Here is a 13,400-nt window from a genome sequence, read left to right on the forward strand (position 1 = left end):
ACCATCGCTTTTTTATTTAGATAAATCAGACAACTCCGTAATTATCATAAATATGAATATTATTATCATAAATACATATATTCATTAGCAATTTGCTATTTTTAAATAAATAAAAATATGGTATTCGATTGAATGCATTTTGTAGTGATTTGTCAAATAGTGTAGATAAGTTTTGGGGATAAATATTAATAGAGTCGTATCTACAAATATTTATTTTATTTTATTTTATTTTATTTAATTTCATACCAGGAAGGCATTACAGGTAAACCCCAATGCGCCTTCCTGGCCAAATTACAAACAATACAGCATTTTTTTTTATTATATAAGTCGCTAAATTACGAGACACTGACTTAAACTCGACAATTAACGAGACATCTATGAATTGTACATACATTTTTATTGTAATATTTACATCATCATACTCAAATAGTGGTGACATAGTGGGTAGGAAGGATTTTTAGCCAATTTTTAATCGGGAATCGTTTCAACAATGAAATCAGAGAAAATTGGCAAACTCTGATAGGAAACGATCAACCAGGAGTCACAAATCCTGGTCTGACCAGCAGCATTACAGATATACTCAGAAAAATTCTTTTCAATCGAGGTCAGCTCAAGGGATCGAACTCGGCGCCTCTCAGTGTTAAGCAGAAGCTTAACGACCGAGCCACGCTGCTGGCTAAATATAAACACATCTGACCACTAGGTTGCTAAGTTGTGAAGTTGCAAAAAAATGAAATAAGGATCCTGTGATATTACTAATTACCTTTGGCCATTGATGGTACTACTATTCTTCACTTACTGATTGCAGTATATTAATATAGCCAATCGGTTAATTAAAGTTGAAATTATTTTTATCTAGGATAGTAGTGTTAAAAGAAACCTGACTTCCACCTACACTCGGATCTCAACTTTTGACTGACTCTAATTTTGACTTTGGTTTTAATAATATTACATTTAATAAAGTTCCATACGTATTATTCTATGCTTAAGACTATTTTCATGTACACGCAGTCTCGATTTCACCAAATAGGATGTAATTTTTCGAGATGTAAAATTTGGTATTAGTGCTTAGTCCTTGCTGTAAATTTATGGTATTCGTTACTTATACATACAATATGCATGCACATTAAGTTTATATTTAGTTCCTTAAGTCTCTTCATTAAAATTTATCAGGGTAGTCCTACCTATTTGATCATTAATCTTAAATTCTTTCCTTTAATGAATTTAATGGCATTTAAAATATTAATTATTGATCTGACGCACGGTTGAAATTTAATATTCGTCTATTTTTCTAATTAAGTGCTCACATATCACAGACTTTGTATGTAAGTATATATGTATGTATGTATCTTTGGTTGGAATTTCGTAAACAAGTCAAAATTTCTATGACGACGTTTGGATTTTTTTTTCGATTCAAATAAATTTTAAAAAACAAATGAATATTTACTATTACATAGATTCGCCATATTTACGCTGTTTATTTTTTTTTCAAATATTTTTTTCCAAATATCTTCATATGGTCAACAAAAATCGACCATCAAACTGAGTCACTAAAAAACTATCAATTAACTTTATTTCTACCTACTGTATTTTCACTTTATCTATGTACATGTACGTAATAACAATAGATAAAGTTTTGTGATCATGCGAAAATCCGAACTCAGAATCGATCACTGGTCACGTTTACATAATATAGAAAATGTGTGTGGCTCTGTGTGTCTGAGTGTGTAAAATTTCGTGAACACTCGTTAACCGAAAGTGACAGTTTACCGGATTTTTCTTCCACTATTTTAATCGACCCTTTAAATATGTCTGCTCTTCACGATTTTATGTATAATTCCTTGTATCAATGTGATGAAAATATTATAAAAAATCATTAAATTGAATTAACCAGAAGTGGGATTTTTTCCTCTTAAAAAAGTAAAAAAAAATTTTTACCACACCCCTGAACGTACCAAGCTGAAAATTTATATTTGTATTCTTTATGTACTAAATTTGATAAGGTTTTATTTTATTAGTTACCCAAAAGTAACATACATAAGAAATAAACGTAGCATTCATAGATCCATAGTATCTCATTAATCATTAAATCCATAATATTTTCTAAATTCACACTATTCCTTAATTTAGGGGGGCGATTGCCCCCTATTCCCCCCCCCAAATTACGTTCCTGAAAAAAATGCATAATATTTTCAATTAATGTTACTCGAAAATCGGGATTTTGGGGAGGGGGCCCCTATCCTATATTTCTATTTACATGGATGTGTCTAGATTAGGAATAGATTTTATATTCGGAAACTGTTTAAAATTGTGTATTTAAATCTTACTATATCGTCGAAGTATAATCAAATGTTATTTTGAAAGTATGAAGTAAATTTAAATCGCTGGTTGATGATGAATCGTCCTATCAAAATTGTTTTAAGCAATTCGGTTTATATTATTCACGGAAATTTGTTTATTACCATTTTTATTTCAGTAGGTAGTTGTTTTATTTCATAGGTATTGGTATATACATAATATTGACGTTGGAAATGGGCCCGGCAAAAGGGCCCACGCAAATGTTGAAACTTACATTTCGAGCCTAATAAAAAAAGTTAACCAATCCTTGGGCTGTTAAAGCAGGTATTAGTTGTTTTTGTATATCGTAAGAAATTTGATTTGTTGAAATAACCAAACTTTACGTCCCAAAGTGCAATATCCTATAAATTTTTACACACGTGAAATAGTTAAAAAGTTATTTTATTTTACCGAGGGCCCATATTTTTTAACAGATAGTGGGGCCCACATGCCATCGGGCATGTTCGCTTGTATGGCCAGTCCGCCACTGTACATATGTATGTATCCATGGTTCGTTCGTTCGTTCGTAGATCCGTGACGTCATCGAACAAATGATTCGATTAATTTTTTTTTCGATTCAAAGGCGCTGATTCGATTTATTTTTTAAAGGGCAAAGGCTCAGGAAGCGCCGAGGGTGAAGCCCTAGAAGGCAAAAGCTCAGGGGGGCGCCGAGGGCGAAGCCCTAGAAGGCCATGGCTCAGGGGCGCCGAGGGCGAAGCCATAGACGGCAAAAGGCTCAGGGGGCGCATTTGATGCTTGGTGGTCGACGTATGTCGAATAAAAACTTCTCTGGGCAAGCGCATCGTTAAAAATTGCACGATGCATTCAAAAACACACAATAAACAACATGGGATACATTTGTATAAGTAAATTGATCATTTAAGTAACATATTATTTAATTAACATCGTATATGAAAGTTTTCATGAAAGCGTCATGGCGACAGCTAGCATACGCGTACAATATTGCGTAGTTTTGAAAACGTTACGCGTTTTATTGAAACAAGAAATGTATTCGAATGGGCGCTTCTATTATTATAACATTTCTCTGGGTATGATTGATTTCATATAGAATGTACCAAAGAATACTGTATGTATGTACGTAGTTGCAGGTTGCCCGCTGATGCTGATACTTGCCGACTAGGTATGTACAGACCTTTAATGTTAAATGGTAAGTTTTATTTTGACGAATGGCCAGTATTGCTTTTTGATTGGTATCAACACAAGGTTGGTACGATATTGACGTACATACATATGTTGGTACAATCTTAAATGTATATCGGATTTCCAATTTATTTTATACTGTCCATTTGTGATTTATACTGACATTTAATAATATAATACTATAATTTTGTTAATAAAATACAGACGAAAAACTGAAATATATACTTACTTTGATAATAGAATAGTAGTCGTTGACCGTGCGGCAGTTGTCGGGTGTCGAGTGTATTAGGAAACGTGCGTCGGCCAGTAAGTTGGCAGAAGTGCGCGTTGGCAGAAGTAAGTCGCCCCCCTCCTCGGCCAGCTGTCGAGCGCCCCCTGCCCGCCCCGCCCCGCCCCGCCCCGCCGGCCGTTCGCCGCGCTGTCTTGCGGAGTGAGTGTCGCGGCCGCCCTGCGCGCCCCCTCGGCCTCCGCGCGGCCCCGCTTCTCCGCCTCTTCCCCGCCCGCAGCCCGCGCCCCGCGCCCCGCGCCTCACCCACCTGTCAAAACCCACAGTCGCTGTCACGTGTGACGTTTCGCCTCACCCACACACTTAACCAACAATTCGCTACCGTGAGAACCTTTTCGATTGTTCTTCGATTTCTCTCGGTCTTTCACTCGCCTTCTCCGCGCGTATCACTCTCACGACTCGCATAACATTCATTCGGTTCGAATCCTCATCTCGTCGTATTTAGCGTCTAGTTACATTCCAAGGTCTCGTATTTCTCTGTATGTATGCAGTTTGTTAGAATATGGCCACTTGGCCAAACAAACATATATTATTTTCTTCGCGTTCATTGTTACCGCTGTGTGTCTGTTTGAAAACGTTCACTTATCTCTCGAATTACCGTATCGTATTCTATGAATCATCGTTGTGTGTATTTCGTATTAATTTCTGTCAACGTTTCAGATCGCCGCAGAATTCGACCCGAACCGGTTCAATTCGCCTTTGGATGCCATGCTTTGGAAATAATATGAAGTGAAACACTCGGTAGGTAAACTAGTATCATTTTTGTTTTCGATAGTAAATGTGCAATATACTCGATTAAAACCTCCGATGTATTAAAGTTGAATTTCATTTGAGAAAGTTTTCTATATCATTACACCTCTGATCTACTCGGATACATGTTTGTAAATAACACTATTATATTTGAAAATAAGATTAAAGTCACGTTGGAGGTTTTAATAGTTCAAGGCAGATGTTTGTTTTTGTGTCTCTTACAATTTTATGATTTGTTGATATCCTAAATTTTGTTTTATGTATTTGCATTTGATATTCTCGAAAACTTATGGTCACATATTTTGATAAGGATGCACTTTAAAATACGTTTCCGTATTGATACTGGTTTAGTTGAATATTATCAGTATGAGAGGATGAATTCATGTTTATTTTTGTGTATCTAAATATATGTATGTTATATCAAAATAAATGTTATCTTACTGAGTTTATATTTTAGTCGCAACTTATTCATATTGACAATGATTTATGCGTTTGTATTTTTTATCACGAATTTTTCATGCTTATAATCTTTTCTGTGGTTTGATTTACGATAGTCGTTCTCAGAATCTTTTGTTGAAATAATTGACTAGTTGAATGACGATTAAAATCATTATCTTTTGATCTTTGAACTGATAGTGAAATGAGCTTACTTATGATGAATACCCTACTAAATAATAACTAAATTGATTTATGTACTTGAATGTATGTACATATAATATACATAATAGAATCGCTCAGATCATTTAATAAGAAACAAATAATATTTTTTTTCCTTTTAATTGACATCAAAGTTTTTTTGCAATATTATTTTTTAAATATGATTTTTATTTATTTATTTTTTACTTATAATATTAATTTTTATTCTGTTATACTAAAAGCTATAATTCTGTTAAATAACTATTTATTTTGAATTGAATTGTTAAGTAATTATTTTTATTTTGATTTGTCGAATGTCGAAAAATTTTTCATTTTCGTTGGACTTATTAACTTTAATTCGGAAACCACAGAATCGCTGAATATGTACATCGAAAGTGTGTCTAACTCGTTCCACCAACTTGCAATACATATATCAAGACTCGTTTTTCCGCCTTTTTCGGTGTATTTCGCTGTCGAGTTTGTGTATACATTTATACAAAACGCATATACGAAAATGTTCTACATAGTGAAATACTTATTTTATGAGATGAACATAAAAAAAAAGAATGATAAAAAAAAAGAAAAGCAAATAAAAAGAATGCCCTTATCGAAAATAGCTCGCACAACAGATTCGGTTTTCGTCCGACAAATCAAACTTTAAATGGGTTGCCAGTAACAAAAATAAAATTTGACAAAAATTAATACCGACCCTAACAACCTAATCTTAAATGAATAGGGCCAACCCTAAATTAATCTAACCCAACCTAACCCTTAAATAAATAAGTGTTGGCTGCTAAGATATTACGATTACCCAGCGAAAATGTGACTGGTTATGATTTCACTGAAACGTCAAATTTTATTTTTGTTACTGGCAACCCGTTTGACGTTTGATTTGCCGGGCGAACGCTGATTCTCTCGTGCGATCTATTTTAGAGGTGTTAATTTGACATTAAATGTCGTTTTGACATTTGTCGTGTAATTTATTTTACAGCCGTGTCAAAAATATTAACCCTTAAAAAATATTGTAAGAATTAATTTTTAAACGATTTTTTTTATATTTTAAAGGTGTGTAAATCTATGAATGATCACAATATATCTCGTATATTAAAGATATTACATACATGTATAAAAAAAACATTTTTGTGTACAATATACAAACTCTTGTTAAGGCAGACGAAAAGTTGGGAAAACGAGTCTCCAAGTTGGTACAACGAAGCGCACCGATTGAAAGTAGTTGTAAAGTGTTTAAAAATTGTATCACATCGCAACATGATGCCAATCGGTCGTAAATTTTTCCCTTTGATTTTCATCCCCAAATGGATCATATGGTTTTCCCGCTGCGTTGATCGTCTCCTAACCTCGAGTGAGGGCGGATTCGGGGGCGGCGGGGGTGGCGGGTGGGGCGATGGGGGCCACTGGGCGGGGCGGCGCCCCCTCGTGCGCATGGCCGCCTGCGCTTTGTCGGGGATGAATCTGCTCAGTCGGGTCGGACACCTCACGCTGGGATCACCGGTTCGCGAAAACCACCGGTTGTGTTTATTCACAGACACACACAGTGTCAGACGTGTCATAGTGCTCGGTGTGATGATCCGATCCTACAAAGACAAGTCGACCCAGCTCTGAAGTGGCTCGTCATTTCAGTTTTAGTGTGTCGTCCTCAGGTGACTTTTGGCTACAATGTTGCCGTGTTCCTGATTGTGACGTGTAATAATAGACTGTGTGAAAGGGGTTGCATTTTCACGTATAATTGCTAATCTTTAGCTGTATTTCATAGTTGGACTGTGCAATTTATTAGACGTCGTCGAACCTGTTGCTCACTCTGCATTTAAAATTTTCTCATACCTTCAAAACAATATCAACATTGGGAGGGTTCAAAGGAATCGTACTGTAGATGCAAAGACAATTCCGATTAATGATTGTGTATCATTAGTAATGTGCCCAATAGTTCTGTTCCTGGAATAACTGTCTCGCCTAGTTGCATACGATTTGGGGACATTATGGAATTATGGTGCATGACAGTCGTGCTTGACAAAGCGTCATGGAGACGGTCGATGTAATTTCGTATCCGCAACATCAAATCAACCATCAGTTCCGTCACGGTGTTCTTCACTCGCTGTAGACTCACGGTTACGGTTGATTGTGGTTTAGATCGCGATACTTTTTCAGTTTGTTTGCAATTTCGTCTTAGTATTTGTGGTAAAGTCAATGTCAGGGGAACGCATACGATTGTGCAGTGTATTCAAGTCGATCGTTCTATGAGATACAAAACATGATAGGAGTTTGAAAAGTGTTTTTTCAACGGTCTACGTCACTGATGGAAAAAGTGTGGAAGCGCGTCGGTCTCCACACGTCTCGTCGGAAAAGGGAACGCGAGAAAGGCGAGGATAAGGATCAGGGAAAGGACGCGAAGGGGAAGCAATCTCAGGGTGGCACTTCGGGCAAACAAAAGGATGAAAACGAGGAAGATCACAGCACACTTAGGAGTTCGTATATAGTTCGAAACGGCGACGATTTGGTACTCGTGGAGAGGAGGAGGCGCAGACGCAGAAGGAGTGTCGCCAGGCGACCTCCTGCTCGCCTGAGGATATTCGGCATAGAGTGGCCGCTGCACTCCAACGAATGTCGGTAAGTCTCGGGAAATTTCACTTTTTTGTCGATTTCTGTAACGGATCGTACGTGTGACCATAAGTTTTCGATCGTGGTTGTAGGTGGGTAAGTCAACCTTGCGGTACGCTCGTGTCTCTACAGGTGGTTGTTTGGCTTTTGTTCGTAGGTGACGAAGTATGAGAAGCGATGGGTTCCCGCCGTTGGTTCCACCCGTCCGTCTCAGGCTTGTGTGCTGAGCAACTCCTCCTGGAAGCTGGGATCGATGGTAGCTTCCTCGCCAGACACAGTTCTAGCAGCCCGGGAGACTTCACCCTTTCGGTGCGCCGCAACGGCCAGGTTACCCATATAAAAATTCAAAACAATGGCGACTTCTTCGACCTGTACGGCGGTGAGAAGTTCGCCACGCTTTCGGAACTGGTGCAGTACTACATGGGAAATCAGGGGCAGCTGCGCGAAAAGAACGGCGACGTCATCGAGCTGAAGTATCCTCTCAACTGCGCCGATCCCACCACCGAACGATGGTTTCATGGACACTTGTCCGCCAAGGAGGCAGAAAGGATGCTCTTGGAGCGTGGAAAGTATGGCTCCTTCTTGGTGCGAGAATCCCAAAGTAAACCTGGAGACTTTGTACTATCGGTACGCTCTGAAGATAAGGTGACTCACGTCATGATTCGATGGCACGAGAATAAATACGACGTCGGCGGTGGCGAAAAATTCCCATCCCTATCGGAACTTATCGAGAATTATAAGAAGAATCCAATGGTCGAAACATCAGGAAGTGTTGTACATCTTCGAAATCCATTTAACGCCACTAGAATAAACGCGAGTACCATCCACGTGCGAGTCAACCAATTGCAGAAAGAAAACGGACACAGCGATTCCATGGCTAGCAAGGCTGGTTTCTGGGAGGAGTTCGAATCGCTTCAGCAGCAAGAGTGTCGACATCTCTTCTCCAGAGAGGAAGGAAGCAGACCTGAAAACAAAGAGAAGAATAGATACAAGAATATTTTACCTTTCGATCATAGTCGCGTAAAATTAAAAGACATAGAACCTAACGCTACAATCGGTGCTGAATACATCAACGCTAACTATATCAAACAAAGTTTTATGGATGTCGATCAGCTGGTTCAGATGCAGGCGAACATGTGCAATGGGGATGCACTCAGGGGTACTCTCAATAACAACTTAGCGACATTACCAGGGGCTGGATCTTCGATCAGTGTAAATTCTCTGGCTACGACCCCCACTGGTAAATCTGCGCAATTTTATGGTCCTAAATTGTATATAGCCACACAGGGATGTTTGCCGCATACCATACAAGACTTTTGGGCTATGATATGGCAGGAGGATACCAGGGTTATAGTTATGACGACCAAAGAAATTGAGAGGGGTAAGACGAAGTGCGCTCGCTATTGGGCGTCCCAAGGGGAGACTGAGGTTTTCGGTAAGTTTAAAGTTCGCACAGATTCGAGACAAGCGTACTCGGATTATACGCTTAGGGAGTTTACGGTTACACGCGTAGCTGACAAAGGCAAAGAAGAACAGCAAAGGAAGATCTATCATTATCAATTTCAAGCTTGGCCTGATCACGGTGTGCCTACGGACCCAGGTTGTGTCCTTAACTTCTTGCTCGAAGTAAACCAGCGCCAAGAGCAAGTGATGCAGGAGTCAGATAGTCCTTACCAAGCAGCCATATGCGTACACTGCTCAGCAGGCATAGGTCGGACGGGGACTTTCATTGTGATAGATATGATTTTGGATCAGGTCAAACAACAGGGTCTTGACTGCGAGATCGATATACAGCGAACAATTCAAAAAGTCAGAGCTCAGAGGAGTGGAATGGTGCAGACTGAGGCCCAATACAAATTTGTCTATTTAGCTGTACAGCATTACATAGAGACTGTTGCTCAGAGGATGCAAGCCAAACATCGAGCGCTGTTAGTGGGGCGCGAGTATACTAACATCAGACACGGTGAATTTGGAAACCATAACGCATTGGCTCGCAGTTCCACAATTTCCACGACGAGAGGAGCTCTTTCCAGGGGTTCCAGTCTCGGATCAGCGCCACAACAGTTCCCCATCGAGCAAGTGCAAAGATCTGTCACACCGCCGAATTCTACTTATGAGAATTTGGGGCCACCATCCTCCCCGCCAGGCTACGACCAACTACCTTCAAAAAAATAAGTTGATTGTACCACTGATCGATGTAGTTTTTCTTTTTAACATAGTAGTGCTTTTTTGGGAGCGAAAAAACGTCGCCCCTTCAGTGCTTGCATACTTACAAAAGAGGCTAATATAATAGTTTTGATATTATCCATGTATTTTGAATTGAGTCGATTTTTTTTTTGAACTATTTTACTGTCTGATTCATATTTTGAATTAATATGTTTTTGTATTTGTTTCCAATTTGAATCCCTGTTCATGTAATTTGTAATACATATATGAAGTATTTCCTGTTTGAAATTTGACTTTAAAAGGAAAACTTATTCAATTGTATAAAGTCGAACTTTTAAAAGTTTGAAATATGATATGTATATTCTGTTGTAGTGCTGTAAGTGTAATGAACTGGTTGTAGCACAAGAACTTCACAATGTTCTGGACTAGTCACATATTTACCTTGAAGACTGTAAATATTTGTAGATTTGATTATATCCAATATAGTGATTATTCAGACGTCCCTAATTATTATTATTGTAAATTTTCATACAATTAATCTGATGCATAGTAGATATTGACTTATGGTTCTAGTATGTGCTGGATCACTATTACGTGAATATGTTTCAAAAGTACTCAACTCGTATTTTTAATCTAAACTCATTACCGTTGCAGTATATTTACAGACAAGATATTTATTTATTTTTTGATTTTTCACCATATTTTATTTTAGTTGGGATAATATTTGACATTGCTTTGTACATTTGTACAAATTTTGATCTTTATAAACTTTGTGTCCTGACAGTAGGTAGTTCAAAAATTGCCTTGAATACGCGATGACCCATCTTTCAGTAGTAATAAATTTTGCGCTTACGAAAGTGCAACATAATTCGTCGTGCATTTTCTCCCGTATCTAATAGACGTAGAAATTGGATGTCTGCAGCCAATTGGTTGTACGTTTTAAATGTATGTGTGTCATGCTTAAATAAATCATGCTATTTGCCCTACCCCGCCCACTCTTACTAGACATCGATGTGCTATTTCAATAGATTTAGGGGAAAACAATGTGAATTTGTGAGTACATACAAAAAAAATCGGTGATAAAAGCAATGTGATAAATATCATTTTGTTTGTAACGAGAATGGTGTACATTTTTGTCAATTTATCGAGGTAAAAAAGAAAACTATGAAAAAAAAAAAAAAAAAAGAGATATATTGTTCGTTGGTGAAATGATTGTGTTAGTTGGTGAGAGATGATGATATATACTTTTATATCAATTTTATTCAGTTGAGTGTATGTGTATTTCGCCTTGATTGTTTTCAGAAGCCTTAACAAAATTATAAGTCACGGCTTGAAGTCTTTGCTATGCTGGATGTTAATTTATGTTATAATAGATTTTATGAAAGTGTTTCTATTCACCAACAAGTTAATCTTTTGATATTTCATTTTTGTTCCAAATCTCTTCAACGTACATATCTACGTTATGAGTACATGTTGTGGTTTGAATGTAGCCGTAGCTGATGAAAGCTGGTTAAATGTTTCAATTTCTAGTCTTCTGTTGTACTTTGAATATACTGAGACTGAATGAAATTGATGCACCGAGGCGTCGAAGTTGTTGTATTAAAAATAAGGATTTTATTGGTTGTGTTTTAAAATTACATTTTATTTAATAAATGAGATCTCCTTTGCATTTTGGTTCGACCATATTATTTTTTTGATGAATTCAAAAGTGTTGGAATTTTCGTATTTTATTGAGTGGGAATTTTGTTTGATAGTTTTTGATGCAGATTTGATTACATACTTATATTATTTTTTAACGTTGGGACAATGTCGCCATTAATTTTTTTTAATTTTAAATTTATTTAAAAAATATCGAAGAATTGGTTGATTGCAAAATTGGTTTGTATTACGCGTGCAAGGTCCTATGATATGTAATGACCAAAACAGCATAAATAAATAAATAAATATTATATCCATATTAGGTTCTATGAAATTATTTTTTTGATTGTGCAATTTTATGTAAGGGTGCGAATGGTATTATGCTTGATATTGTTTATATGTAATAAATTATGTGAACGCCAATTGTATTAATTTTCTGTTATTGAAATTAATATTTTCACAAGTAAACAATTTAGATGTATTGTTATTATCGAAAACATAAAATCAAATTATTGTGCTAATGAAAAAATATTCAGTGCTAAAAGTATTAGTTTAAAATAGTTTTGTGTGTCAGTGTTTCAATTGGTCCTTTTGCTTTGTGATGGAAAATTTAATTCGACTTTATAAGGATTTATAATTATAATTTGATTTATATGTAATTAAACTCAAAGTGAAGGACTATGTCTCTGTCAATAAGGAAGTGTATTTAATATGAAAACATTACATATATTTAATACAAATATTATGTAAGTGTTTTCAATATACATATATTTTCTAAACATATTAATATAATATTTTTATATCATATTTCATTATTAATTCTTTATTAGTTTTTTTCTGATTCTATGATTAAAAGTGTGCCACATTTTACAGTACGTTTTTTCAATTGTAATTTTAGGTTTATATTATATTTACATATTGATATGTAAAGCTTATTTATTTAATTGCGGCTGTAAAATCACTGTTGCAATCGCATATATTACACGTGAAATGCTTATAAAATGAGGAATGGGTGCTTTATTTCATGATTGTAAGATGGAAAATAGTAATTATTATTATATTAATATATACATATGATGGAATAAAATTAAATGTGTACATGAAAAAAAATATAGATTGTAATATGTTTTATAACCGTTTACGTGTAAGATTTTTTATTTTATTTTAGCGATAATAAATGTATATGAACTCGATTTAAAAATAAATGATTACTTTTGATATGAGATTGAGTTATTTTATTCTGATACAATTAGGCATACCTGTCTTGGCTACCATTCGATTGACAATTTTATCTGTCGTACCGTATCTACATTCATATGTATTTACAATCGTTTCCTTATTTACACCTACATAAATGCGATGGACGGAGGGTGTAACTATTATCAGGTTTCGCTCGATTTAATTCCAAAAGGATATCGAGGATATGCGTCTGTGCGACAATTAATCAACGAAGCTAACGTTCGTTTCATGCTAGTTATCTCAGTATTACAAAGCCTCAATACAATCTTATGTATTAGTTTACTCGTTATCAAGTTTTAACTATCGCTCTTTAATCTGGATATGAAAAATGAGAGATAAAGTGATATTAATAGTAAAATTCATTTAAAACCCTTTTCTTTTTATTCGGCATATCAGCAGATTGTGAGTCACGCAATAAATACTATTTTATTGGAACAAATTATCATATATTTATATATGTAGGATTTAATTTGTGAAGGGACACGCGGTAAGGTTGTCAATGAGACTCATCCAGCGCTTTAAGCCATGTTTATTTCTCGATTGGTATCTAACAGTGATGGTAATAAATACA

At 36.1% G+C, this 13,400-nt stretch overlaps 1 protein-coding gene across 7 annotated transcripts; it reads left to right on the forward strand.

Annotated features, from left to right (window-relative positions):
* Positions 1-3,741: 3,741 nt before the first annotated feature.
* On the forward strand, positions 3,742-12,107 carry LOC143920556 (tyrosine-protein phosphatase non-receptor type 11-like). Of its 7 annotated transcripts, none has more exons than XM_077443474.1 (3): positions 3,742-3,834; positions 4,445-4,529; positions 7,944-12,107. In XM_077443474.1, exon 3 carries the CDS (start codon positions 7,964-7,966, stop codon positions 9,959-9,961), a length of 1,998 nt encoding a protein of 665 aa, XP_077299600.1. In that variant the 5' UTR covers positions 3,742-3,834; positions 4,445-4,529; positions 7,944-7,963; the 3' UTR covers positions 9,962-12,107. The 7 variants fall into 7 exon arrangements, with proteins under 7 accessions (XP_077299600.1, XP_077299596.1, XP_077299597.1 ...); XM_077443470.1 differs by having other exon boundaries at positions 3,763-3,834; positions 4,445-4,525; XM_077443471.1 differs by having other exon boundaries at positions 3,803-3,928.
* The last annotated feature ends 1,293 nt before the right edge of the window (positions 12,108-13,400 follow it).

This window comes from Arctopsyche grandis, chromosome 12, assembly GCF_051622035.1.
Source record: "Arctopsyche grandis isolate Sample6627 chromosome 12, ASM5162203v2, whole genome shotgun sequence".
NCBI classification, from domain to species: domain Eukaryota; kingdom Metazoa; phylum Arthropoda; class Insecta; order Trichoptera; family Hydropsychidae; genus Arctopsyche; species Arctopsyche grandis.